Raw genomic sequence first — 27884 nt, forward strand, 5'->3', positions numbered from 1 at the left:
AGCTGGAATCAAGATTGCTGGGAGAAATATCAATAACCTCAGATATGCAGATGACACCACCCTTATGGCAGAAAGTGAAGAGGAACTCAAAAGCCTCTTGATGAAAGTGAAAGTGGAGAGTGAAAAAGTTGGCTTAAAGCTCAACATTCAGGAAACGAAGATCATGGCATCTGGTTCCATCACTTCATGGGAAATAGATGGGGAAACAGTGGAAACAGTGTCAGACTTTATTTTGGGGGGGCTCCAAAATCACTGCAGATGGTGACTGAAGCCATGAAATTAAAAGACGCTTACTCCTTTGAAGGAAAGTTATGACCAACCTAGATAGCATATTCAAAAGCAGAGACATTACTTTGCCAACAAAGGTCCGTCTAGTCAAGGCTATGGTTTTTCCTGTGGTCATGTATGGATGTGAGAGTTGGACTGTGAAGAAAGCTGAATGCCGAAGAACTGATGCCTTTGAACTGTGGTGTTGGAGAAGACTCTTGAGAGTCCCTTGGACTGCAAGGAGATCCAACCAGTCCATTCTGAAGGAGATCAGCCCTGGGATTTCTTTGGAAGGAATGATGCTAAAGCTGAAACTCCAGTACTTTGGCCACCTCATGCGAAGAGTTGACTCATTGGAAAAGACCCTGATACTGGGAGGGATTGGGGGCAAGAGGAGAAGGGGATGACAGAGGATGAGATGGCTGGATGGTATCACTGACTCGATGGACGTGAGTTTGAGTGAACTCCAGGAGTTGGTGATGGACAGGGAGGCCTGGCGTGCTGTGATTCATGGGGTTGCAAAGAGTGGACACAACTGAGCGACTGATCTGATCTGATGACTCAGCAATTCCACTTGGGCACACAAGAAAACTGAGACCAGAAATCCAAAAAATAAAAGACTTGTTAAAGAATAAAACATCTTCTTCATTACACCAAAAAGTGGAAATAATCCAAATATTCATCAATAAGAGAATGGATAAAACTTAAAAACACTACATTGTGTAATGATTCCAAGCACAGAAAGTATATACTGTACAATTTATTATGATGTTCAAGAACAAATTAAAGTATCAGATGTTCTCCAGACTTATTGTGGTGATCATTTCACCATTTCACCATATACAAATATATTCAGATGTATAAATTCTGTACACCAGAAACTAAATATATATCAATTACACCTCAGTAATAAAAAAACAAACAAAAATGAAAGGAATCTATGGTGATAAAAGAAAACAATGCCTGCTTCTAGAGGTGGGTATTGGCTGGGAAAGTGCATAAGAAAACTTTGTATGACTCCTCTGCTCCACATCCATCAGGTCATTCTATCTCTGAACCGTTTCTAGAATCATGTACTTTTCATGATCTGCACTGTCCCTACCCTAGACCACATCCCAGCAATCTCTGATGTGCAGGTCAGCAGGACCTGTGTCTGAGGAATGAACGGAAAGACAAGAGCCCCAGAGACTCATCTGATATGACTGTTGTTCTCTATGTGAATGAGCCATTACCACAAAATTTTCATTCCCTACTGATCCAGAATTTTAACTGATTTTCTTTTGTGCCTCAGTTGGTTTTCACAGCATTTCCAGTCCCTTAACCACAGAAAAAGATATTGTTTCTATAGGGAAATGTATTCTGATTTTCAACAATTTATTAAAATTGCTTAACTTTATAGAACCCAGCCATTTCTTCATTGGAGACTTCCCACCTGTTTTTTTCTTAATGGTATTTTTAAGTATCTTTAAATCTTTTTGATGGGTCTATATTCTGTGTTTCCAATCATCTTTGAAAATCACAAGGGAAGGGTCTTCCATTGCTTGTTTTTGTGCACAAGAGCATGGCATGCCGCTCTGGATGCATAGGAAGCACAACTGAAACAGGACACTCCCAGCATGTCCTCTGCCTGCCCTTCGTCTATAGAAAAACTTTAGTCAAAGTTGAGCATATATATGTGCTGTGCTTAGTCGCTTAGTCGTTTTGGACTCTTTGCAACGCCATGGACTGTAGCCTGCCAGACTCCTCTGTCCATGGGGATTCTCCAGGCAAGAATACCGAAGTGGTTTACCATGACCTCCTCCAGGAGATCTTCCCAACCCAGGGACTGAACCAGGGTCTCCTGCTTTGCAGGCAGATTCTTTACTAGCTGAGCTACCAGGGAAACCTGAGTTTGTATATACTCACTTGCAAATTTGCAGTTACCTTAAATAGAGAGAAAATTTGAGTTAAAGTTTAAAACATTTCACAAGAATTTAAAAACAACATCCATGCCAAGTTTGAAAGTAATTAGTTACAAGACAGTGAAAGTAGTAGAGCATTAAAATAAAATTACATTTTAAAATACTAACTCTTAAAGGTAATTCCTGTATTATTCTGAAATGGTAAAACTGATTCAGTAGGGAGAGACTACTATTCAGTTTATAAACATATTCATCAGTTTTCCTATAACTAGGAATCTGTAGTAAATTCAAAATTATCCAATTTATAAATAATTTCATTTTAGGTTACACTTCCAGTAAAACACTTTTCAGAATTTTATGTTTAAAAGTACCTATTGTAAGTTCACATTTATAACTGAAAACTTTTATGAAAGATATCAGTCTTTAAAAAGCTACAGGTCCAAAAAATATTGATGCTAAGATTAATTAGAGTTATAAAAAGTTGTAAAAGCAGTTGTAAAAAGCAAAACTGAAAATTCAATAGCACAAACAAAATAGCAATTGATTTATCTCTCATATAACTGACCAAGATTAATAGATCAGATTAGGAGATCCAGTCATTTAGAGCCTCAATCTGATGGTGGACCTACTTCAATACATAGTTTCCAAAGGTCTCTCTAGTTATCAATATTCTAGGCCACAGGTAAGAAAATAGATCAGAAATTCAGGGCAAACCAGGGCAAACTATTGCCTTTTAAATAGGCTGGGCAGAACTTGTCTAGTCACCTCTTTTTACATTCCTAAGTGAGGACTTAGTCATATTTAGACAAATAGCTGCAAGGGGAACTGGGAAATACAGTTGTTATTTGGGTAGCCCCATCGCATCTACAGTCCTATAATGCTATATAATATGAGGAAAACAGATTTCAATGAAGAGTTAGCAGTCTGACACCCCTCTAGTCACTAAAATTCTGTGTTCTTCCTTCTGTTCTGCTCATCCCCACGCCAAGGGAGACAACTCCAAATTCCATCCAGGTGCCAAATCCATCTCAAATTCAGGGATCTCTGGGTAACTTGTAATCACCTCCCTCAGACATGGGTTGGTTTCTTGTGGTTGAGCACCTCATTAATGCAAAGGAAGTCACTTGCTTCTCCAATACCCGATAAATCATGGTCTAGTAGAAGAGACAGGATGATTGTATGAGAACTTCTTGTTCTTTAGTATTCAGTGGCCCTTCCACCACCATAAATCTTGGGCAGTGATAAGATGAGAGGTTAATATTTTGAAATCTCAACGAAGATGCGTTTAGGTAACTGAAAAAAGAAAAGACCCTGCTTTTTCTTTCTAGGAGAAAGTAACACTAGACAGAAGAAAAGATATTTGGTGACAAAAGACATTCTATTTTGTGGTATTTGATGGTGAGGACACTAGTTAAATAAGAGATTTCTGAAGCAAAGTGAGAAAAGAATCCAGAACAATAGTTAATAGTGGCTTTTTTAGAAAAATGAGAAGTTTTTTATTAGCTCATCTTAATATCACTCGAGAGATAAATGGCATTTTGATAAATAAGAACCATATCAAAAAAGACAGAACCACATTTAAAAAACCCACTTTTTAAAACTACTGAGAATTTGAACTCTCTCCTTAAGCTTCTTTCCCTTTATCCTCCCATTAGGCTATGTTGATGTCACGTTTCCCACTGTGCATGTATGTGTCTGTGTGTTCATATAATTCAGACCATATTGTGAGCAGAAGTCTTTCTGACGGAGCCAAATGATTTCCCAAACCGAAGATCTATTTTTAAACATATTTTAAAGTAGTCAAAATAAGACAAGCTATGATCAGCTAAAAGCAGTTCAATGAAAGTATAAACTGTAAAGGCAGGATTTAGGCAAAGAAAAGAGAGATGAGAAATGGAAGGACTTGTGACTAAATTACATGTAAAAAATATTCTCCTAAAGGAGAATTATATATGGTGATTGACACCCAGGCCCAAAGCCAGACTGCCAGTGTACCCCCCCCTGCATTTTCACTTGCAAAACACACACATTATGAAGTTGCTCAGAGGATTACAGGTGTCCATTCCCAATTACATCTGTTGCACCATACAAAGTAAACCCTTGAAAAATAACCATTGGTCTGGGAAGGATACTTTTGGGGTGAGGTAAGTCAAAACCCAGTGTTGGCATTATTGGCATCAAACCATCTTCAGTAAAGTTGACTCAGGGAGTAGTACAAGGTGCACAAAGATGCATGGTATCAGCCATAACCTACCTCTCCCAGAACCCCTTCAGATCAGATCAGATCAGTCGTTCAGTCGTGTCTGACTCTTTGCGACCCCATGAATCGCAGCACGCCAGGCCTCCCTATCCATCACCAACTCCCGGAGTTCACTCAGACTCACGTCCATCGAGTCAGTGATGCCATCCAGCCATCCCATCCTCTGTCGTCCCCTTCTCCTCCTGCCCCCAATCCCTCCCAGCATCAGTCTTTTCCACTGCGTCAACTCTTCGCATGAGGTGGCCAAAGTACTGGAGTTTCAGCTTTAGCATCATTCCTTCCAAAGAAATCCCAGGGCTGATCTCCTTCACAATGGACTGGTTGGATCTCCTTGCAGTCCAAGGGACTCTCAAGAGTCTTCTCCAACACCACAGTTCAAAAGCATCAATTCTTTGGCGCTCAGCCTTCTTCACAGTCCAACTCTCACATCCATACATGACCACAGGAAAAACCATAGCCTTGACTAGACAGACCTTTGTTGGCAAAGTAATGTCTCTGCTTTTGAATATGCTATCTAGGTTGGTCATAACTTTCCTTCCAAGGAGTAAGCGTCTTTTAATTTCATGGCTGCAGTCACCATCTGCAGTGATTTTGGAGCCCCCCAAAAATAAAGTCTGACACTGTTTCCACTGTTTCCCCATCTATTTCCCATGAAGTGATGGGACCGGATGCCATGATCTTCGTTTCCTGAATGTTGAGCTTTAAGCCAACTTTTTCACTCTCCACTTTCACTTTCATCAAGAGGCTTTCGAGTTCCTCTTCACTTTCTGCCATAAGGGTGGTGTCATCTGCATATCTGAGGTTATTGATATTTCTCCCGGCAATCTTGATTCCAGTTTGTATTTCTTCCAGTCCAGCATTTCTCATGATGTACTCTGTATATAAGTTAAATAAGCAGGGTGACAATATACTCCTTTTCCTATTTGGAACCAGTCTGTTGTTCCATGTCCAGTTCTAGTTGTTGCTTCCTGACCTGCATACAAATTTCTCAAGAGGCAGATCAGGTGGTCTGGTATTCCCATCTCTTTCAGAATTTTCCACAGTTGATTGTGATGCACACAGTCAAAGGCTTTGGCATAGTCAGTAAAGCAGAAATAGATGCTTTCCTGGAACTCTCTTGCTTTTTCCATGATCCAGTGGATGTTGGCAATTTGATCTCTGGTTCCTCTGCCTTTTCTAAAACCAGCTTGAACATCAGGCAGTTCATGGTTCGCATATTGCTGAAGCCTGGCTTGGAGAATTTTGAGCATTACTTTACTAGCGTGTGAGATGAGTGCAATTGTGCGGTAGTGTGAGCATTCTTTGGCATTGCCTTTCTTTGGGATTGGAATGAAAACTGACCTTTTCCAGTCCTGTGGCCATTACTGAGTTTTCCAAATGTGCTGGCATATTGAGTGCAGCACTTTCACAGCATCATCAATGGACCCTGATTCTGACCCAATGTGTGAAGTCCTATATCATTACATTGGTCTTTTCTGCATGATTCGAAAAAATCTGTTACTTTTTAAAAGTGGATATTTTGTGTTTTTAATTGCACGGGTAACTGTGTTAGAAAAAGAGCCTTTTAAAAGTATTTTTAGTTTTCTGAAATTATGTTTGTGTATTGTCCTCCCTACTAAACTCTAAGCTCCTCTAAGTAGAAAACAATCCACTCACTCCTCACTGTACCCCAGCACCCAGGTCAGTGCATGGATATTTTAAAGAAAATTTCTATCAGTAGCATAGAACCATTTGAAGTGAAGTGAAAGTTGCTCAGTTGTGTCAGGCTCTTTACAACTCGGTGGACTGTAGCCCGCCAAGCTCCTCTGCCCAAGAGATTCTCCAGGCAAGAATACTGGAGTGGGGAAAAAAAAAAAAAAGGATACTGGAGTGGGTTGCTATTTCCTTCTCCAGGGGATCTTCCCAACCTAGGGACTGAAGCCAGGTCTCCTGCATTGCAGTCAGATTCTTTAGCTGCTGAGCCACCAGGGAAGCCCAAATAGCAGAGGGGGCATCCCTGGGTGGGCACGAAGAATTGATGCTTTTGAACTGTGGTGCTGAAGAAGACTCTTGAGAGTCCCTTGTACTGCAAGGAGATCAAACCAGTTAGACCTAAAGGAAATCAACCCTGAATATTAATTTGGAAGGACCGATGCTGAAGCTCCAATACTTTGGTCACCTGATGCAAAGAGCCGACTCATTAGAAAAGACCCCGATGCTGGGAAAGATTGAAGGAAAGAGGAGAAGGAGATGACAGAGGGTGAGATGGTTGGATGGCATCACTGACTCAATGGACATGAGTTTGAGCAAGCTCTGGGAGATAGTGAAAGACAGGGAAACCTGGGGTGCTGCAGTCCACGGGGTAGCAAAGAGTCAAATACGACTGAGTGACTGAATAACAAGCATAGAACCAAAGACCCAATTTGGGGGGTTGAGACCAAAAGGTGGACAAGGGGGCCCCGAAGTGGTTTATCAGATCTCCCGAGAGACAGATGTTCTCCACTTAAGCTTTTGGAGCAAGACTTGCTTGGTGGTGGTGTTGACAGTTTCCCTTCGCCAGGAGGCGTCTATCACTTTAAGATAAACACCAGGAAGTTAAAAGTGTATGGGAGAGGCGAGTGACGGAAATTCCGGCTGCTTGGATCTCCCCCTGAGAGTATTTGAGAGTTCGAGCATCTGCAGCTGAAAAACCGAGAGGTTGTAGGGTTAATCCTTTCTGCTTAAAGCGGGTTGGCCCACTTTTTATTCCCTCAGCTGGAGAAAAGGTTGCGGCTGAGTGGGCGGGGTTTTGGCTGAGAGGTGTGGAGCCGAACAGCCCCGCCCCATTGGCTATTGCTGATGTTGGTATTTTGTTGCTTTATATATCTTCGAAAAGAGCCAAAATTGCACTGTGCTCCAGATCGCAGCTGTAGGATCTGTTGGTGTTGAGGCAAAGGCATTGAGTTCGGGTACCACAGCCGACCTCTCAGCTCTGTGTCTCAGGTCTGGGTCTTGCAGCCGCAGGGCTCTCCCATCCAAGGTGTAATAATTCCCTGTGGCTAGGAGGACACTGGTATCTGGCTTCCTCAAAGGTATCTGCTCTTTCAGCCTTTATTTATTGATGCCACGGCCAAGTCTTACCGAAAGATGTTAATTGATGTGTGTTTTCTATCTTTTGTCATCCTTTCTTTCAGACAGGTTACACTGACCCAGCCCCGAAGATCTCTGGAGACCATGGCCAAGAAAAGAATTGCTGTGATTGGGGCAGGTGTGAGTGGGCTCACGTCTATCAAGTGCTGCCTGGAAGAAGGCTTGGAGCCCCTCTGCTTTGAAAGGTCTGATGACATTGGAGGGCTGTGGCGGTTCCAGGTAAATCTCTTGGTTCCTTAATACTTGGAACTCTGGCTGTAACTAGGTGCAAAAGATATTTTATCTTGTGTCAGGAAATATGATGGGCTTCATAGTGATTCAGCCTGCTAGACTTCAGTTTGCTGATCCCTTCTCAGGTTCTATGCAGGTTCCTCTTTCCCAAGGCTGGCAGCAAAAATGGGACAGAGATATCACTTTTTTTTTTTCCTTTACTGATGACTATGAAAATGGCACAGAGATCTTTTTCATTTACAGATCTTCCTTGATTGACAATGAAATTACATCTTGATAAGCCCATCATAAATTGAAAATATCCTAAGCTTAAAATACATTTAATACACCTAACTTGGTAAAGAACCTGCTTGCTATGCAGGAGACTGCCTACAATGCAAGAGCCCACCTGCAATGCAGGAGAGGCAGGATTGATCCTTGGGTTGGGAAGATCCCCTGGAGAAAGAAATGGCAATTCACTCCAGTACTCTTGCCTGGGAAATCCCATGGACAGAGGATACTGGTAGGCTACAGTCCATGGGGTTGCAAGAGTTGGACACGACTTAGTGACTAAACCACCCCCTAACACCATAGCTGCACCTAACCTGTCTTAAATGTGCTCAAAGCACTCACTTTAGCCTACACTGGCAAAATCGCCTCACACAAAGCCTATTTCATAATAAAGTGTTGAATATTTTATAATTTATTGAATACTGTACTGAACATGAAAACTAGAACGGTTGTAAACTGATCAGTTGTTTACCCTCCTGATCTGTGACTGGGTAGAAGCTGCCACTGCCCAGCAGCACCAGAGTATGGTACAAAATATTGCTAACCCAGGAAAAGATTAAAATTCAAAATTTGAAATATGGTGTCTATTGAATGAATATTGCTTTTAAACTATTGTAAAGTAAAAAAAAAATCACAAGTTGAATCATGGTAAGTAAGTTGAGGAGTGTCTAATAAGTTTTGCTGCTATCTGGAAGAGGGCAACAATCTCCATGGTGGCAGGGTGTAACAAAACGACAATATGTGAAGTGGCTAGAAAATTTAGAGTGGTTACTCTTGGTCTGCATTAATCAGTAAGTGATCTAGAATATAGTTTACAGCTCCTAGGAATTCCTCTTTTCAGTCTCTTCTAATCTTACTGTTTTTTGTTTGTTTATTCCTTCCTTCCTTTTAAAAAATTCTAGTAACTTTAAACAATTCTCTAATAATTCCAGTCCCTGAATAGGATATAAAATCTGGCCTAAAAGAATAAAAAAATTCTTTGAACTTTTTCTTTGCTTGAGAAATCAAATCAGTAGTCATATCTTCAGAGGAGGGCAGATAGCACGTGCAACTAGATTGTCTTGTCCTTGCACAGATAAAGTTGTTGCTTTAATAAGCACACCCAGCCCTGCAACTAACATATTAAAGTATCATCTAACTTAAATGATAGTTAAGCTTATTATATGTTAAAGAATATCAACCTCCTTAACTTCCTCCAAAGCAACATCCATTGGGTTTACTTCTAAACTCACTTTTTAAAGCCAGTGTTTCATATTTCATAAAGACAAACAGTGTTTGCCAGTTACTTACAAGTGGTTTCACAGCATTCCTTAGTTGAACAACAGTGCCACTGTTTTGCTTCTTGCCTCTGTCTTAGCGACTAACTCTGACAATAGTTCTTATTCAGATCTAGGGTGAATACCCCTTAGCACACGACCCATGCCTCGGTCATAATCAGTCTTGCACGTGGACTGAAAAGACTGTTAATTAATATTTTGTAATCAATAGAAAATTTTACTTTAGAAACCCAGCCACAACATAGTGTAGAGTTTAAGAGCATAGTCTGGGTTCAAATCCTGTGTCTGCACCTACTAGCATTACTGTGACTTTGGAGAAAATCATTAAACCTCTCTGTACCTCTATGTTATCATCTTTAAGAAGGAGATACCCACTTCACAGAGTTATTGTGGAGGTTAAGTGAATAATTATGTCATCACTAATAACAGTGGCACAATAAGTGCTACACACCAGTTGTTATTCAGTAGGCCAAATGTGGGGCCCACACAACTGAGCGACTGAACTGAACTGAAGCCTCCTAGGCAACTACTGATCACCTAAGAAATCAGTTGAAGGTTCACCATCCTACCCGATTATCAGGTTTCTAGCTTTTATCTCCGAAGTGGCTTAAACTTCTTCTCTGTTAAAAATTCAACTTGAAGTTTGTTCTAATGATACTCTTGGCAAAATTTCAATACCTTATAAACTGCTTACTTGAAAATAAATAAGCTATATTTCATCGTAATGCTCTGACTTCTGTTAAGACAGACCACATCTGGGTCTATTATATATAACACATATTTTTACATATATTATATGCACACACATACACACCACTATAATTCTAGAGCCAAAGGCCATGCCTGGCATGTATTAGGCACCAAACATACTTGCATTTTATAAATGAATCCTTGAAATGGAAAATTTCTTGGGTGGCTGCTTAGACTGCTTCCAGGCAAGAATACTGGAGTGGGTTGCCATTTCCTTCTCCTGATCATCCCAAGCACACTGGAATTCCACTGTTGCTACGAGGTGTCCAATAAGTCACTGGGGACTCAGGGCTTCCATTTTCTTTCTTGTAATAGGTCTCAGGGATTCAGTATGTATGCCTTTCTTCTTGACCTCTTCATTAATGTTAGATCAGACTGAGGCTGAAACATAGGTAGTGATGTGAGACATATTGCTTTAATGTTCATTACTACAGTATTACTTTATAAACAAAGTGGCTTAAAATGATAAATCGCTTGGGAAATGTTGAGGTTTTAATAAGTATGCAATGCTGTAGAATAATTTTTAATTTTAGTTAAATTTAGTTTAATTTTGGAGAAGGCAATGGCACCCCACTCCAGTACTCTTGCCTGGAAAATCCCATGGACAGAGGAGCCTGGTAGGCTGCAGTCCATGGGGTCGCTAGGAATCGGACACGACTGAGCGACTTCACTTTCACTTTTCACTTTCATGCATTGGAGAAGGAAATGGCAACCCACTCCAGTGTTCTTGCCTGGAGAATCCCAGGGATGGGGGAGCCTGGTGGGCTGCTGTCTCTGGGGTCACACAGAGTCGGACACGACTGAAGTGACTTAGCAGCAGCAGCAGTTTAATTTTAGTTAAATTTTTAAAATCTCAATGTATACCATAGCAATGCTTCTCAAACTTGAAGATGAAAATGAATCACTGGAGATTTTGCTAAAATGTACATTCTGATTCATTAATCTGGGGGTGGTGCTAAGATGCTATATTTCAAATAAGCCCCCAAGTGATGTTGATCCTGCTGATTATTACATTTTGAGTAGTAAAATTCTAAAGTGTATATGTTATACAAAGGTACCATATTGATACAATATAATGTAAAGTAAGGCATATTTAATACATTTTGATTTAAAATATAAAATTAAGTGATAACCACTCTTAGATGGATAGATCTTTTAAATTCTTAAATATATCTCCCTCCGAAAAAGACAACTGAATGGATACAAAAGTACTTAGAAGGTTAACTATAGAGCAGTGGCTGTTAACTTTGGCTGCACACTGAGCAATCACCTGGGAACTTTAATAAACTTTAGCAAATACTGCTATCAGCCCATCCAGATTCTGGCTTTATTGGCCTGGAGTGCCAATAAAACTTTCCACTAGTTATTTCTAATGCCCAACCAACATGAAAACCTTTGGCCTTCAGCCTTTACCCCTGCTTTCCCACATGATAAATGAGGATGACATTGCATCTTTAAAACAAAATCAATAATGGTTTATTAAATAAACATTTCTGGACCTCAGACTATATTAGATGATAGGGAAACAGAATTATATAACCTCCTGCCTCTGCCCTTAGATATTTTGCAATTTAGCTAAGAATGTGAGGAGAAAGGACTTCTGAGGTGGATGGGATAAACTCTGGTTCCCTGAGCCTTCTAGGGCCAGCACATGATCTCATATCAGTAGATTTCAACCTTATCTACATATTAGACAGGCAGTAATTAAAACAGGGTCTCTGGGAGAAGGGACCAGGCATTAGTATTTTAGAGTTCCCCATGTGATCCCTGTGTGAAGACAACATTGAGAACAGTCCTAAGACAGCTGGGGTCCAATGGGATTCTGAGAGTCTGTCAAAGGAACAGAAGGTCCACACTGTTCTCATTCCTCCCACTGAAGGTGAGTCATTTTTCTCCGTTCTTCTGCCCTTACTAATGCCTCCAATCCCTTCAGTTTAAATTACACTACCCTATGTCCCCATTATTTTTTTTTTCACATGAATTTCCTATTCAATGCAAGTCATGTGCTTAGGCAGGAAATATGATCAAGGTATGTCTATATAGGGAAGATTATTCACTGATAGTAGAAAATACTAAAATGCGGGAGTAGAAGCTCCTTTTTCTACTCACTGACCTGATACTGCTCTGCGCTCACTTATAAAGTAGTGAGCTGACAGTAATAAGCACTACGAAGGATCTAATGGGGTGTTTAGAAGGGCTTGAAGGTTTTTGTGGACATACAATATTTCATTGTCTTAATTATTTGAAAATTAATACAAATATATGATTATTGTCACATATAATGGGTAAGATCTGTGATTCATTTAGCTCAGTGACCCCCAACAGACCTGCTGTGGAAAGCATTGGTCTACTCCTTCTATATGGAAACTTCGAACCTTTGGAAAACAAGGACAGACGTGTATTTTTTAGCATTAAGATCGTGAGGTTTTTTGTTTTGTTTTGTTTTTTTATTTTGGCAGCTCTGGATCTTGGTTGCAGCATGCAGAATCTTTAGTTGCAGCATGAGAACTATTAGATGTGGCATGTGGGATCTAGTTTCCTAACCAGGGATCGAACCCACGTCCTCTGCTTTGGTACAGTGTGGAGTTTTAGCCGCTGGACCACCAGGGAAGTCCCTGCGGCGGCTGCTTCTGCTGCTGCTGCTAAGTCGCTTCAGTCATGTCCGACTCTGTGCAACCCCATAGATGGCAGCCCACCAGGCTCCCCCGTCCCTGGGATTCTCCAGGCAAGAACACTGGAGTGGGTTGCCATTTCCTTCTCCAATGCATGAAAGTGAAAGTGAAGTTGCTCAGTCGTGTCCGACTCTTAGCGACCCCATGGACTGCAGCCTACCAGGCTCCTCCATCCATGGGATTTTCCAGGCAGGAGTACTGGAGTGGGGTGCCATTGCCTTCTCTGAGGGAAGTCCTTAATATAGTGTTTTTATTACTTTAGAAATATCTGCTGAATGAATGAAGTCAAATTTAATAGTTAGGAATATTTCTACCCCTGCCCTCACAAACACCTTGTTTTCAAAAGGACCTAACCACTAATTAATTTTTTAATGTGCTATTACAAACAATATGTTTAAATAAACTTTAATTTTAGAACTGTGTTAAGTTTACAGAATTATTAGGAAAATAGTACAGAGTTCCCATATACCTCATGCCCAGATATTGTTAACATCTTACATTAGTGTGATAATATTTGTCATAATTAATGAACCAATATTGATACATTATTATTAACTGAAGTCCATGCTTTATTCAGATTTATTTAGGTTTATTTTTCCTAATGACCTTTTCCTGTTCCAGTTGTCCTGTCTCCTTAGGCTCCTCATGGCTGTGTCAGTTTCTTAGCCTTTCCTTGTTTTTGATAACCTTGACAGTTTTGAGAATCACTGGCTAGATATTTTATAGAAAATCCCTCAGCTGGGATTTGTCTGATGTTTTCATCATGGTTAGACTGGGGTTATGGATTTTGGGGAGGAAGACTTTAGAGGTAGAGTGCCATTCTCATCACACCATATCAGTGTTACACTCTATCACACTTGTCACACTGATTGATGTTAATCTTGATGACCTGGCTGGAAATGGTGTTTATCAGAGTTTGTCACTGTGAAGTTTCTTTTTTTCTCCCATGTCATACTGTACTCTTTGGAAGAAAGTCACTATGCACAGTCCACATTTAAGGGCAAAGTTGGCTATTCTAGGCTTTTTGTCCTTCCACATAAATTTTAGAATCAGTTTGTCAACATCTACAAAATAGCTAGCTGGGAGATTGACTGGGACTGCATTGAATCTGTAGATCAAGTTGGGAAAACTGACATCTTAAAACAATATTGAGTCTTCCAATCTATGAGTAGAGAATAAGTTTTCTTTTTTTTTTTTAAATTTTTAATATCAAAATGAATCCACCACAGGTATACATGTGTTCCCCATCCTGAACCCTCCTCCCTTCTCCCTCCCCATACCATCCCTCTGGGTCGTCCCAGTGCACCAGCCCCAAGCATCCAGTATCGTGCATTGAACCTGGACTGGCATCTCGTTTCATACATGATATTTTACATGTTTCAATGCCATTCTCCCAAATCTTCCCACCCTCTCCCTCTCCCACAGAGTCCATAAGACTGTTCTATACGTCAGTGTCTCTTTTGCTGTCTCGTATACAGGGTTATCGTTACCATCTTTCTAAATTCCATATATATGCATTAGTATACTGTATTGGTGTTTTTCCTTCTGGCTTACTTCACTCTGTATAATAGGCTCCAGTTTCATCCACCTCATTAGAACTGATTCAAATGTATTCTTTTTAATGGCTGAGTAATACTCCATTGTGTATATGTACCACAGCTTTCTTTATCCATTCATCTGCTGATGGACATCTAGGTTGCTTCCATGTCCTGGCTATTATAAACAGTGCTGCGATGAACCCTTCTGGTTTCCTCAGTGTGTATGCCCAGCAGTGGGATTGCTGGATCATAAGGCAGTTCTATTTCCAGTTTTTTAAGGAATCTCCACACTGTTCTCCATAGTGGCTGTACTAGTTTGCATTCCCACCAACAGTGTAAGAGGGTTCCCTTTTCTCCACACCCTCTCCAGCATTTATTATTTGTAGACTTTTGGATCGCAGCCATTCTGACTGGTGTGAAATGGTACCTCATAGTGGTTTTGATTTGCATTTCTCTGATAATGAGTGATGTTGAGCATCTTTTCATGTGTTTGTTAGCCATCTGTATGTCTTCTTTGGAGAAATGTCTATTTAGATCTTTGGCCCATTTTTTGATTGGGTCATTTATTTTTCTGGAGTTGAGCTGTAGGAGTTGCTTGTATATTTTTGAGATTAGTTGTTTGTTGGTTGCTTCATTTGCTATTATTTTCTCCCATTCTGAAGGCTGTCTTTTCACCTTGCTAATAGTTTCCTTTGATGTGCAGAAGCTTTTAAGTTTAATTAGGTCCCATTTGTTTATTTTTGCTTTTATTTCCAATATTCTGGGAGGTGGGTCATAGAGGATCCTGCTGTGATGTATGTCAGAGAGTGTTTTGCCTATGTTCTCCTCTAGGAGTTTTATAGTTTCTGGTCTTACGTTGAGATCTTTAATCCATTTTGAGTTTATTTTTGTATATGGTGTTAGAAAGTGTTCTAGTTTCATTCTTTTACAAGTGGTTGACCAGATTTCCCAGCACCACTTGTTAAAGAGATTGTCTTTAATCCATTGTATATTCTTGCCTCCTTTGTCAAAGATAAGGTGTCCATATGTGCGTGGATTTATCTCTGGGCTTTCTATTTTGTTCCATTGATCTATATTTCTGTCTTTGTGCCAGTACCATACTGTCTTGATAACTGTGGCTTTGTAGTAGAGCCTGAAGTCAGGTAGGTTGATTCCTCCAGTTCCATTTTTCTTTCTCAAGATCGCTTTGGTTATTCGAGGTTTTTTGTATTTCCATACAAATTGTGAAATTATTTGTTCTAGCTCTGTGAAGAATACTGTCGGTAGCTTGATAGGGATTGCATTGAATCTATAAATTGCTTTGGGTAGTATACTCATTTTCACTATATTGATTCTTCCAATCCATGAACATGGTATATTTCTCCATCTATTAGTGTCCTCTGATTTCTTTCACCAGTGTTTTATAGTTTTCTATATATAGGTCTTTAGTTTCTTTAGGTAGATATATTCCTAAGTATTTTATTCTTTTTGTTGCAATGGTGAATGGAATTGTTTCCTTAATTTCTCTTTCTGTTTTCTCATTATTAGTGTATAGGAATGCAAGGGATTTCTGTGTGTTGATTTTATATCCTGCAACTTTACTATAATCATTGATTAGTTCTAGTAATTTTCTGGTGGAGTCTTTAGGGTTTTCTATGTAGAGGATCATGTCATCTGCAAATAGTGAGAGTTTTACTTCTTCTTTTCCAATTTGGATTCCTTTTATTTCTTTTTCTGCTCTGATTGCTGTGGCCAAAACTTCCAAAACTATGTTGAATAGTAATGGTGAAAGTGGGCACCCTTGTCTTGTTCCTGACTTTAGAGGAAATGCTTTCAATTTTTCACCATTGAGGATAATGTTTGCTGTGGGTTTGTCATATATAGCTTTTATTATGTTGAGGTATGTTCCTTCTCTTCCTGCTTTCTGGAGAGTTTTTATCATAAATGGGTGTTGAATTTTGTCAAAGGCTTTCTCTGCATCTATTGAGATAATCATATGGTTTTTATTTTTCAATTTGTTAATGTGGTGTATTACATTGATTGATTTGCGGATATTGAAGAATCCTTGCATCCCTGGGATAATGCCCACTTGGTCATGGTGTATGATCTTTTTAATGTGTTGTTGGATTCTGATTGCTAGAATTTTGTTTAGGATTTTTGCATCTATGTTCATCAGTGATATTGGCCTGTAGTTTTCTTTTTTTGTGGGATCTTTGTCAGGTTTTGGTATTAGGGTGATGGTGGCCTCATAGAATGAGTTTGGAAGTTTACCTTCCTCTGCAATTTTCTGGAAGAGTTTGAGCAGGATAGGTGTTAGCTCTTCTCTAAATTTTTGGTAGAATTCAGCTGTGAAGCTGTCTGGACCTGGGCTTTTGTTTGCTGGAAGATTTTTTATTACAGTTTCAATTTCCATGCTTGTGATGGGTCTGTTAAGGTTTTCTATTTCTTCCTGGTCGAGTTGTGGAAAGTTGTACTTTTCTAAGAATTTGTCCATTTCTTCCTCGTTGTCCATTTTATTGGCATATAATTGTTGATAATAGTCTCTTATGATCCTTTGTATTTCTGTGTTGTCTGTTGTGATCTCTCCATTTTCGTTTCTAATTTTATTGATTTGATTTTTCTCCCTTTGTTTCTTGATGAGTCTGGCTAATGGTTTGTCAATTTTATTTATCCTTTCAAAGAACCAGCTTTTGGCTTTGTTGATTTTTGCTATGGTCTCTTTTCTTTCTTTTGCATTTATTTCTGCTCTAATTTTTAAGATTTCTTTCCTTCTACTAACCCTGGGGTTCTTCATTTCTTCCTTTTCTAGTTGCTTTAGGTGTAGAGTTAGGTTATTTATTTGACTTTTTTCTTGTTTCTTGAGGTGTGCCTGTATTGCTATGAACTTTCCCCTTAGGACTGCTTTTACGGTGTCCCACAGGTTTTGGGTTGTTGTGTTTTCATTTTCATTCGTTTCTATGCAAATTTTGATTTCTTTTTTGATTTCTTCTGTGATTTGTTGGTTATTCAGCAGCGTGTTGTTCAGCCTCCATATGTTGGAATTTTTAATAGTTTTTCTCCTGTAATTAAGATCTAATCTTACTGCATTATGGTCAGAAAAGATGCTTGGAATGATTTCTATTTTTTTGAATTTACCAAGGCTAGCTTTATGGCCCAGGATGTGATCTATCCTGGAGAAGGTTCCATGTGCGCTTGAGAAAAAGGTGAAATTCATTGTTTTGGGATGAAATGTCCTATAGATATCAATTAGATCTAACTGGTCTATTGTATCGTTTAAAGTTTGTGTTTCCTTGTTAATTTTCTGTTTAGTTGATCTATCCATAGGTGTGAGTGGGGTATTAAAGTCTCCCACTATTATTGTGTTATTGTTAATTTCTCCTTTCATACTTGTTAGCATTTGTCTTACATACTGCGGTGCTCCTGTGTTGGGTGCATATATATTTATAATTGTTATATCTTCTTCTTGGATTGATCCTTTGATCATTATGTAGTGACCTTCTTTGTCTCTTTTCACAGCCTTTGTTTTAAAGTCTATTTTATCTGATATGAGTATTGCTACTCCTGCTTTCTTTTGGTCCCTATTTGCATGGAAAATCTTTTTCCAGCCCTTCACTTTCAGTCTGTATGTATCCCCTGTTTTGAGGTGGGTCTCCTGTAGACAACATATGTAGGGGTCTTGTTTTTGTATCCATTCAGCCAGTCTTTGTCTTTTGGTTGGGGCATTCAACCCATTTACGTTTAAGGTGATTACTGATAAGTATGATCCCGTTGCCATTTACTTTATTGTTTTGGGTTCGAATTTATACACCATTTTTGTGTTTCCTGTCTAGAGAAAAGTTTTCATTTATTTATATCTTTGATTTTCTTCTTCTGTGTCTTATATTACCTGGATATAAGTCTTATACATATTTTGTTAGATTTTTACCTAAGCATTTAATTCAGGGAGTATTATTATAAATGGTATGGTTTTTAATTTCAAAGTCCAATTTTTCAATTCTGGTATATAGGAAAGCAGTTGGCTTTTGTATATTACCTCTGTAGCCTGCAGTCCTGCTATAATTGCTTATGGTTTCCAGGAATTTAAAAAAATTCTTTGGAATTTTCTACATAGATAGGCAGTCATATCATCTTCAAATAAAAATCATTTTACTTATTCCTTCCCAATATTTCATTTATTGCCATTTCTTACCTTATTACATTAGTTAGGATTTCTAATACAGTGTTTAATAGAAGTGTTAAGAGAGGCTGTCCTTGCCTTGTTCTCAATTTTATGGGTAAATTGTTCATTTTCTCAGTATTAAGTATAATGTTGTTGTATTAGTTGCTCAGTCGTGTCCAACTCTTTGCAACCCCATGGATGGTAGCCCACCAGGCTCCTCAGTTCATGGGATTCTCCAGGCAAGAATACTGGAGTGGGTTGCCATTCCCTTCTTCAAAGTATCATGTTACCTGTAAGTATTTTGTAGATGTTCTTTATCAAATTGAAGGTGTTTCCCCCTATTCCTAGTTGGCTGAAGGTTTTTATCATGAAGATGTGGTATAAATATTTCTACAAAAATAAAAGAAAAATCCTACCTCCTTAATAAGTCAATTTGTTTTTCCTACCTTCAAGTTTTATTGATTCATAATAAATAAAATATACTCATATAACAGGGGAGAGATTATACAATGTGTAATTATGTAAACTTGGGTAGACACAGGCATACAGTTGCCCCAGGCATACATAATATTATATTTGGTGATTACAATGTAAATTTAATTTTGTATATTGCTTTTTCCACTTAAAGTTATAGCATAGGCTATTTTCAGTGTTCCTTTACAGATTTCAAAATCACATTTTTAAGTGTCTCTAAATTCAATCTCTATAATTCACTCATTAATTCATTTCAAATCATTTATTAAGCATCCACTATATATCAGGTTGGGAAGATATATACTTTCTGGAGTAGGAAAGGGCAACCTACTTCAGTATTCTGGAAAATTCCATTGTCAGAGGGGCCTGGCGAGCTACAGTCCATGGGGTTGCAAAGAGTCAGACACGACTGAGTGTGCACACACACACACACACACACACACACACATCAGAAATACAAAAAATAAGGCACAAACTCTACTTTTGGGTACCTCACAGTCATAGTAACAAATGTAGACTACTGTGTATTCTAAGTCGCCTTGATGGCAATATGAGCAGAGAGTTTTGGCAGTTTGAAGGTTGAATGGAGGCATTTAACTCAGTGGAGAGAACAAGAAATACTTCTCTAAAGAAGTCATATTTGATGGGACTCTTGAATGACTGATAAGAATTTTCCAGGAGTTTGTCGGACGTTTGGCGGGAGCAACTGTTAGTGGGTGTCGCTGTCATGTCTGGTCGTGGCAAGCAAGGCGGCAAGGCCCGCGCCAAGGCCAAGTCGCGCTCGTCTCGCGCAGGCTTGCAGTTCCCGGTGGGGCGGGTGCACCGCCAGCTGCGCAAAGGCAACTACGCTGAGCGGGTGGGGGCCGGCGCGCCCGTCTACATGGCGGCGGTCTTGGAGTACCTGACCGCCGAAATCCTGGAGCTGGCGGGCAATGCGGCGCGAGACAACAAGAAGACGCGCATCATCCCTCGTCACCTGCAGCTGGCCATCCGCAACGACGAGGAGCTGAACAAGCTGTTGGGCAAGGTCACCATCGCCCAGGGCGGCGTTTTGCCCAATATCCAGGCCGTGTTGCTCCCGAAGAAGACTGAGAGCCACCACAAGGCAAAGGGCAAGTGAGGCCGGTCTCCGCAAGTCCTACCCAGCTCTCCTGTAGAAGGGGCATCTGTAAAATCAAAAGGCTCTTTTCAGAGCCAAAAAAAAAAAAAAGAATTTTCCAAATGAAGAAGCAGTAGTATTACAAAAGTTTAAAGTTGTGAAAGAGTCTAGAATGTTTCAAAAACAATTTAATGACTCAGAACCTTGAAGTTAATTGAGGGAATAATAAATGCAGATAATAAAGTAGATTAGGATTGTGCAACATGCTGAGTTTTAGAATAAGAAATCTGGTTTCCCACATGGAATCAGTGGAAGCCAGTAAGCAGTGGGCTGATAGGATCTGCTTTGAATTTAGCAGGATACTTAAGAAGTGGTGTGGAAGATAATTTCTACATCATACTGAGATCATAATTTATTAAACTATTTGCCTATTGGGAGAGGGGCCATTTTAGGTGATTTCTAATTAATAGCTATTTTAAACTATAAATTGAATATCTTCATGCATTTGATTTTATATTATTTTGCAATTTTCCTTACAACAAATTTTTATAAGATAAAAATATCTTATTCAACTCTTTTTGGAATGAATTTGATGTATTTCATTAGTTTGTTAAGCATTATGTGAAATTTACTTCTTTTTTCTATATGTACCTTTCTCAATGTAATTCAGCATACATCTATTAAATAGCTACTAAGTGCTATTTATAATTTTATATACTGTGGGAAAGATCATAAATATAAGTCAAGGGGTTTACAATCGAATTGGGGAGATAAAGAATGTATAAACTATAAGACATTATGGAGGTCTCTGAATCCTAAATTGAAAAACAAACTATAGAAAATGGAGCAGCATCCAAAAGTTTAATTAGAGAAGAGATACAACCATACCCTAGTAGAACACTTTGGTTGAAATTTGTAGGATAGGTTAGAAGATACTTGAAAAGAGACTTGTGAAAACATTATTAGCAGCCAACAAGAATGAGATCTGAAGTACAGGGGAAAGAAATGGGAATGATCAATTCGGGATTCTGAAATTCAAAAATTCTTCTCTAAAAACCAGGGGAAAATCATCTTTAATGTGGGCAAAGCCAATGAACACTCTCCTTTATGGCCATTGAATGCTCAGGAACACCCAACATCCAAATATCTGTTTGTTTATGGAAAAAAGTGAGGACTCTCTCTGCATGATAAACAACCTTTTGTTGTTTAGTCTCTTAAGTCATGTGGACTCTTTTGCAATCCCATGAACTGGCAGGCTCCTCTGTCCATGTGATTTCCCAGGCAAGACTGCTAGGGCAGATTGCCATTTCCTTCTCCAGGGGATCTTCCAACCCAGGATTTGAACCTGTGTTTTCTGCATTGGTAGGCAGATTCTTTACCACTGAGCCACCAGAAAAGCCCTAAAAAGGAAGTGCATGGGTGTGTGCTCAGTCGTGTTGGAATCTTTGTGATTCCATGGACTTTAGCCCACCAGGATCCTCTGTCCGTGGGATTTTCCAGGCAAGAATGCTGGAGTGGGTTGCCATCTCCTACTCCAAGAGAGCTTTCCCACCCAGGGATCGAACCCACATCTCTTGCACTGGCAGGCAGATTCTTACCACTGGGCCACCTGCAAAGCCCAGAAAGGGAAAAGGGGGTCTAAGTTGGTTAAGGTAATTGACCATAATCAAAACAATTTTTAAAAGAGTTGAAAAATCATCATTTGTGATGTTTCAGTGAAGGCTAATATAGCTGTCTGGATAGATACTGTGCTATTTTTTGTGGTCAGTACAACACCCCTGTTTGTGTGTGCTAAGTCACTTCAATCATGTTCAACTCTTTGCAACCCTATGGACTGTAGCCCACCATGCTCCTCTGTCCATGGGATTATCCAGGCAAGAATACAGGTGTGGGTTGCCACGCCCTCCTCCAGGGCATCTTCCCAACCCAGGGGTTGAACCTGTGTCTCTTGCGTCTCCTGCATTGGCAGGCAGATTCTTTATCCCTGAGCTACCTGGGAAAATCTTGAGGATTTTGCTAAAAAGGCAGGTTCCAATTCAGTAGGTCGGGGTGGGGCCTGAGATTCTGCATTTCTAACAATCTCCCAAGAGATATCTCTGCCTGCTAGTTCACAGATCATACTTCAGGTAGCAAGGATCTAGAGTAGTGATTCTCAAATACAGTGTATTTTTTGGGCGTTAAATGGTTCTGAGACCAATGCCAGTGTGTGTGGGTGTGTATGTGCATGGGTGGGGGATGGTCCCCAGACACCAACAGACAATGTTCAGATACTAGCAAGATGTCCAAGAATTAAACTCTATTCTATTTACCCAGAGATAGTTTCAGATTCCACAAATTGAGAGCTCAGTCCTACAAGACTGCCCCCTCAGCCCTACTGTAGACACCAAGTCATAAACTCAGGTTATTACCAGTGCTTCTGACGAACTGGCTGCAGTTTGGAGATTCCAATGACCCCTCCTTGGACTTTGGACTTCAAATGCCAGTCGTTACCAGGTTGTTACCTATACTTCTGACCAACTGGCTAGAAATCAGAAATTCCCATGACCCTTTCCTTGGGTTTGCTTAATTTGCTAGAGCAGCTCACAGAACACAGAAAACCCATTTACTCACTAGATTACCAGTTTCTTATAAAGGTATGTAGCTTGGGAACAGCCAAAGGGAGAGATGCACAGGGAAAGGACACTGAGCTTCCATGCCCTCTCTAGGCACGCTGCTCTCCTGATCTTTTCAGGTTCACCAACCTGGAAGCTCCCTAAATCCTACTCTTTTGGGTTTTTATGGTGGCTTCATGACATGGGAATGATTAATTAAATCACTGGGCATTGGCTACTGATTCAACTTCCAGTCCCTCTCCCCTCCCCAGAAGTCAGAAGAGGGCAACTGAAAGTTACAACCCACAGGGTTTGCTCCATTGGTAACCAGGCCCACCATTATTTGCTTTGTAAGAGTCACCATACTAACACAACAAAAGACTTTAATTACTTTCAACATTTGGGAAATTACAAGAGTTTTGGGAGCTCTGAGCTAGGAACTGTGGTAGAAATACCAAATATATATGAGAAATATATTTTGACCATCTGGATGACCAAATATATATTTCTTATAAATCACAATATCACAGACATTTATTTCATTTTTATGTTACAAATAATGCGATCAACATACATTAACATAAATTTTTGTCTGAATACTGAATCTTTTTTTAAATGGCTAAGTGTCAAGGGTTTTCATATTCTTGCCACATTACTCTCCAGAAAACATTGTACTGAGATTTCATTTTTGCTAACACTGAATAATTGTCTTTTAAATTAGTGAAAATAAGGTAAAACAGGAACACATAGTGGACAGAATTATAAATTAGTACAGTGTTTCCTGGAGAACAGTGTTGCAAGTACATGAAAAACCTTGAAAGTAGTACTCAGATGGGAGTCTCTTGTCATTTTAATCAGGTGACAACTAAGACTGGACACATACTATGACCTCTTTGCTTCCATGTTTAGAACATCAGCTGGGATAACTAGGACTTCTGGGGGCTGGTTACAGATCTCTCTATCACAAACATGCTCTTCATGTGGATAGCTTGGGCTTCCTCACAGGATGATGGTCTCAGGGTAGCTGGACTTGTTACACAGCTGCTGACTTCTACTAGAGGAAGCTTTCTAAGGAACCCAGGTGGAAGTGGCAAGACTACTTAGCACTTAGTCTTGGAAGCCATTCAGTATCATTCCAACTGCATGCTGTTGGTCAAAAGCAAGTCATAAAGACAACTCAGATTCAAGGGGAAGAGACAGCTCGAGGGTACAAATCCTGGGAGATATAAAGGGATGTGTGTGTATAACTTTTTTTTTTTTTTAATTGGCGTTGCAGATAACTTTTCAAATGTTAATTGGCTGTTTATAAACCATGACTTTAATTCTCAAGCTGCTATGAATGCTTTTTATTTACTGCAGGAAAAACCTGAAGAAGGAAGGGCAAGTATTTACAAGTCAGTGATCATCAACACTTCTAAGGAGATGATGTGCTTCAGTGACTATCCCATCCCAGATCATTATCCTAACTTCATGCACAACTCCCAGGTCCTGGAGTATTTCAGGATGTATGCCAAAGAATTTGACCTTCTAAAGTACATTCAATTTAAGGTAGGGAATTTTGTGGGTATCTCTGTGTTTGAAGTTGTTTGCAAAGTAAATGAATAATGTGGTTTCATTTAGCAGTGCTTATGTGTAGCTTGGTTTGATATGCTCACGTATCTATCCAATAGACTCCACACTGTGTCTTCTCTCTGACTGAAAAGTATCAGTGGGAAAGTCTCTCTTCTATGTATTTTGGCTACAGATCCAGGAAGCAACCTTCATTTCATTGCCTTCATTCTGTATCATTTGATTACAATAAACAAATGAGAACTGACAGGTATGGACACTTTGAAACCTTCTGGTGCCACAGTTTGTTCTACAACTTGCCACTTAGCCCTTTATGCTTTCTGAAGTGCTTTCCAATGCATTTTTTATGTGACGACAACAACCCCATGAATTAGTTATTGAACAGTTATGAGAAAGCAAATAAGTCAACTCTGGTGTAGAGGAAAGAACACTGAATTGAGGAAAAAATCTTAAGTTTTATTCTGCTGCTAATCTACTTGTGACTTCAGGCAAGTAAGTTCCTCAACTTTGATGTGTCTTAGTTTTATTTTTAAAACAAGATGATTGTAGTATATCACCTCCTTGGTTCCTTCCTGCTGTAAAATCTTCCATGATATTTCTATCATTTTAAGCCATGACCGTAAAAGAACCAGTATTTCTGACAGCTGGCAAAAAGCCCAAATCTTCTACTTTCTGATCATTCTACTAAATCATGCCTTTTTCTATTTAACAACAAAATTAAAATGGCAATATCCAGTAACGACTTCTAAAGTCAGTCGTTTACAGCCTAGTGGTGCTTCTCTTCACTTGTTAAAAACACTTAGGTTTGTTATCACACTAAGCAGTGAAGAAACAAATACCAAAAAAACAAAACAAACAAAAAAACAGTGATTTAACAGTCTTAAATACAGAGTTACAGGGTGATAAATGCCCTGAGATCTATACATTGCAGCTCAGAGGTGGGACACTTAACCCATCAGAGCTTGAATTATCAGGTACCAAGGACGTTTTCTTAGAGGAGATAATACCAAACTAAATGTTGAAGGGTGAGTATCTCCAAATGAAGAAAGCATAAAAGGATGGTCCAGGCAGAAGCACCGGCCTGTGTAAAAGTAAGAACATGCTAGAGAGGAACTATAAATAATATAGGATCACTTGGGTATATAAGAGTGGTATCTCTATCAGTCCACCAAGACATTATGGTCATAAATCCTAGAAGCACATAGGACATACTCTTAATGTTTCCTTAGACTAGGTAAAGTAACCTGTATTTGTTTTTAAAGCTAAAAACTATACCACTGACTATCCCATCTTGTATCTTCTTTCTTTCTAGTTATTTGTAAAATGGGCATTTATGGGAGTCAAAGAAGTTCATTTACACAAAACATGAGCCACTGAGATGTTTTTCTACTCTATTAGGAAAGGGAGCCTTATTAGCTCAGTCACACATTTAAGACTAGACAGTGAGAACAGAACTTGAGATAAGAAAGCATCAGAAGATCTCAGGATGTCTGGGAGTATGGGGAGGAATAGGCATTTAGTACATCAAGTGTCTTAGAAACACAAGAGAAGCCCAAATTTTATTTAAGTATCATATTGCCTTAGGGTATGGTCCAGGGCATATGGTCCAAGAAGGACTTCCCAGGTGGCGCAGTGGTGAAGAATCCACCTGCCAATGCAGGAGACACAGCAGACTTCGATCCCTGTGTCAGGAATATCCCCTGGAGGAGGAAATGGCAACCCACTCCAGTATTCTTACCTGGAAAATCCCGTGGACAGAGGAGCCTGGTGGGCTACAGTCCAGGGGATCGCAAAGAGTCAGACATGATTGAGTGACTGAGCATACACACATGCATGGCCTAATAAAACTAGTAATTTGCACTTTTCTCAGAGAAGACAATGGCACCCCACTCCAGTACTCTTGCCTGGAAAATCCCAAGGATGCAGGAGCCTGGTAGGCTGCAGTCCATTGGGTCGCTAAGAGTCCGACACAACTGAGCGACTTCACTTTCACTTTTCACTTTCATGCATTGGAGAAGGAAATGGCAACCCACTCCAGTATTCTTGCCTGGAGAATCCCAGGGACGGGAGAGCCTGGTGGGCTGCCATCTATGGGTCACACAGAGTCGGACATGACTGAAGTGACTTAGCAGCAGCAGGAGAGGACAGTGCAATGTTAATTTGCCAACTCATTTGAATTAGGTCGCCTCATGAAAGTTTTCTCACTCTGACCAAGGCGGTGGTGGTTGTGATGGTTTAGTTGCTAAGTTGTGTCCTACTCTTGTGATCCCATGGACTATAGCCTGCCAGACTCCTTTGTCCATGGGATTTTCCCAGGAAAGAATACTGGAGTTGGTTGCCATTTCCTTTTCCAGGGGATTCTTTCCAACCCAGGGATCAAACTCTGGTCTCCTGCATTGCAGGCAGAATCTTTACCAACTGAGGCATGGCCCAAGAAAAGTAGTCATTTGTACTTTTCTAGAAGGAGAAGATAGTGCACCGTTAGTCTGCCGACTCTGTTTTATTTAGCTTGCCTCGTGAAAGTTTTCTCACTCTGACCATAGCCCGAAACAAAAATAGTTCTTATTTGTAGAGTATGAATATCAAATATCCCTGCCTTAGCCCTCTTATGTGGTATCAGCCCTTTCGTGTAACCCCGTGCAAAGACATACCTGTCAGGGAAGATGACCACTGCATATCTGTGGCTACAGTCCCCCGTGGTGATCCCTTTTCTTCTTAGACCACTGTTTGCAGTGTGAAGAAGCAACCTGATTTCCCCACTTCGGGCCAATGGGAGGTGGTCTCGGAATCTGAAGGGAAAAAGGAGGTGTATGTCTTCGATGGAGTTATGGTTTGCACTGGCCATCACACCTATGCTCACTTACCCTTGGAAAGCTTCCCTGGTAAGTACCTACTAAGCAGGAAGACCCTTGAACCATGCCTGTGACCTGGTCCCTAAAGAATGGTCTGAGTGATTCCTACCTTGGGATGAAATAAGGCTTATCCTAATTCTGCATATTCTCCTGAAAAATGTTGTGGTAACTTGTATTAATAATATTTGGGAGGTAGAAATAACAGTAACATGGGGGTCTAGAGGAAAATTAGAAGGCTTTATATTTAGTTTCACAATGATTATAGTTTTTCTAAGGATAAAAAGAGTTGATCTGCATTAGACTGAACGAGGGCTTTAAAAAAATTTTATTGGAGTATAGATGATTTAAATATTGTGTTTTGAAAAGTTTCTGCTATATAGCAAAGTGAATCATATATCCACTCTTTTTAAGGTTCTTTTGCCACACAGGTAATTACAGAGTATTGAAAAGAGTTCCCTGTGCTATACAACAGGTCCTTACTATTGCTGTTTAGTTGTCAAGTTATGCCAGACTCTTTTGCGACCCAATAGACTGTGGCCCACCAGGATCCTTTATCCATGGGATTTCCCAGGCAAGAATACTCAAGTTAGTTGCCATTTCCTTCTCCAGGGCATCTTCTCAACCAAGGAATTGAACCCATGTTTCCTGCATTGGCAGGTGAATTCTTTACCACTGAGCCACCAGAGACCCCTTATTAGCTGTCTATTTACAGTGGTGTGTATATGCCAATCCCCATGTCCCAGTTTATCCCTCCCCCACTTTTCCTCCCTATAGAAGTTTGTTTTCTATAACTCTTTCTGTTTTGTAAATAAGTTCATCTGTGCAATTTTTTTAGACTCCACATATAAGAGATACCATATGATATTTGTCTTTCTCTGACTTATTTC

General features: G+C 39.8%; 2 protein-coding genes across 3 annotated transcripts in view; both read left to right on the top strand.

Annotated features, from left to right (window-relative positions):
• The first annotated feature begins 7004 nt into the window (after window positions 1-7004).
• FMO5 (flavin containing dimethylaniline monoxygenase 5) overlaps window positions 7005-27884 on the top strand; it is a 42618-nt gene continuing 21738 nt past the window's right edge. Inside the window, exons 1-4 of one of the 2 annotated variants that reach the window (XM_061408898.1) lie at window positions 7005-7478; window positions 7581-7755; window positions 23936-24124; window positions 26865-27027. In XM_061408898.1, the coding sequence (XP_061264882.1) occupies window positions 7621-7755; window positions 23936-24124; window positions 26865-27027 (487 nt within the window). In that variant the 5' untranslated portion in view covers window positions 7005-7478; window positions 7581-7620. Of the gene's footprint in view, window positions 7479-7580; window positions 7756-11626; window positions 11944-23935; window positions 24125-26864; window positions 27028-27884 lie in introns of those variants that run through there. The other variant, XM_061408907.1, reaches the window with a different exon arrangement.
• LOC133242766 (histone H2A type 2-A-like) lies at window positions 19574-20090 on the top strand. The gene has a single exon (XM_061408920.1). It carries the CDS (start codon window positions 19614-19616, stop codon window positions 20004-20006), a length of 393 nt encoding a protein of 130 aa, XP_061264904.1. The 5' UTR covers window positions 19574-19613; the 3' UTR covers window positions 20007-20090.

The sequence above is a fragment of the Bos javanicus genome, chromosome 3 (assembly GCF_032452875.1).
Source record: "Bos javanicus breed banteng chromosome 3, ARS-OSU_banteng_1.0, whole genome shotgun sequence".
NCBI lineage: Eukaryota > Metazoa > Chordata > Mammalia > Artiodactyla > Bovidae > Bos > Bos javanicus.

What these genes read in the sequence shown, in the direction of transcription:
- LOC133242766 (XM_061408920.1), top strand. Translation starts at nt 19,614, where the DNA reads ATGTCTGGTCGTGGCAAGCAAGGCGGCAAGGCCCGCGCCAAGGCCAAG.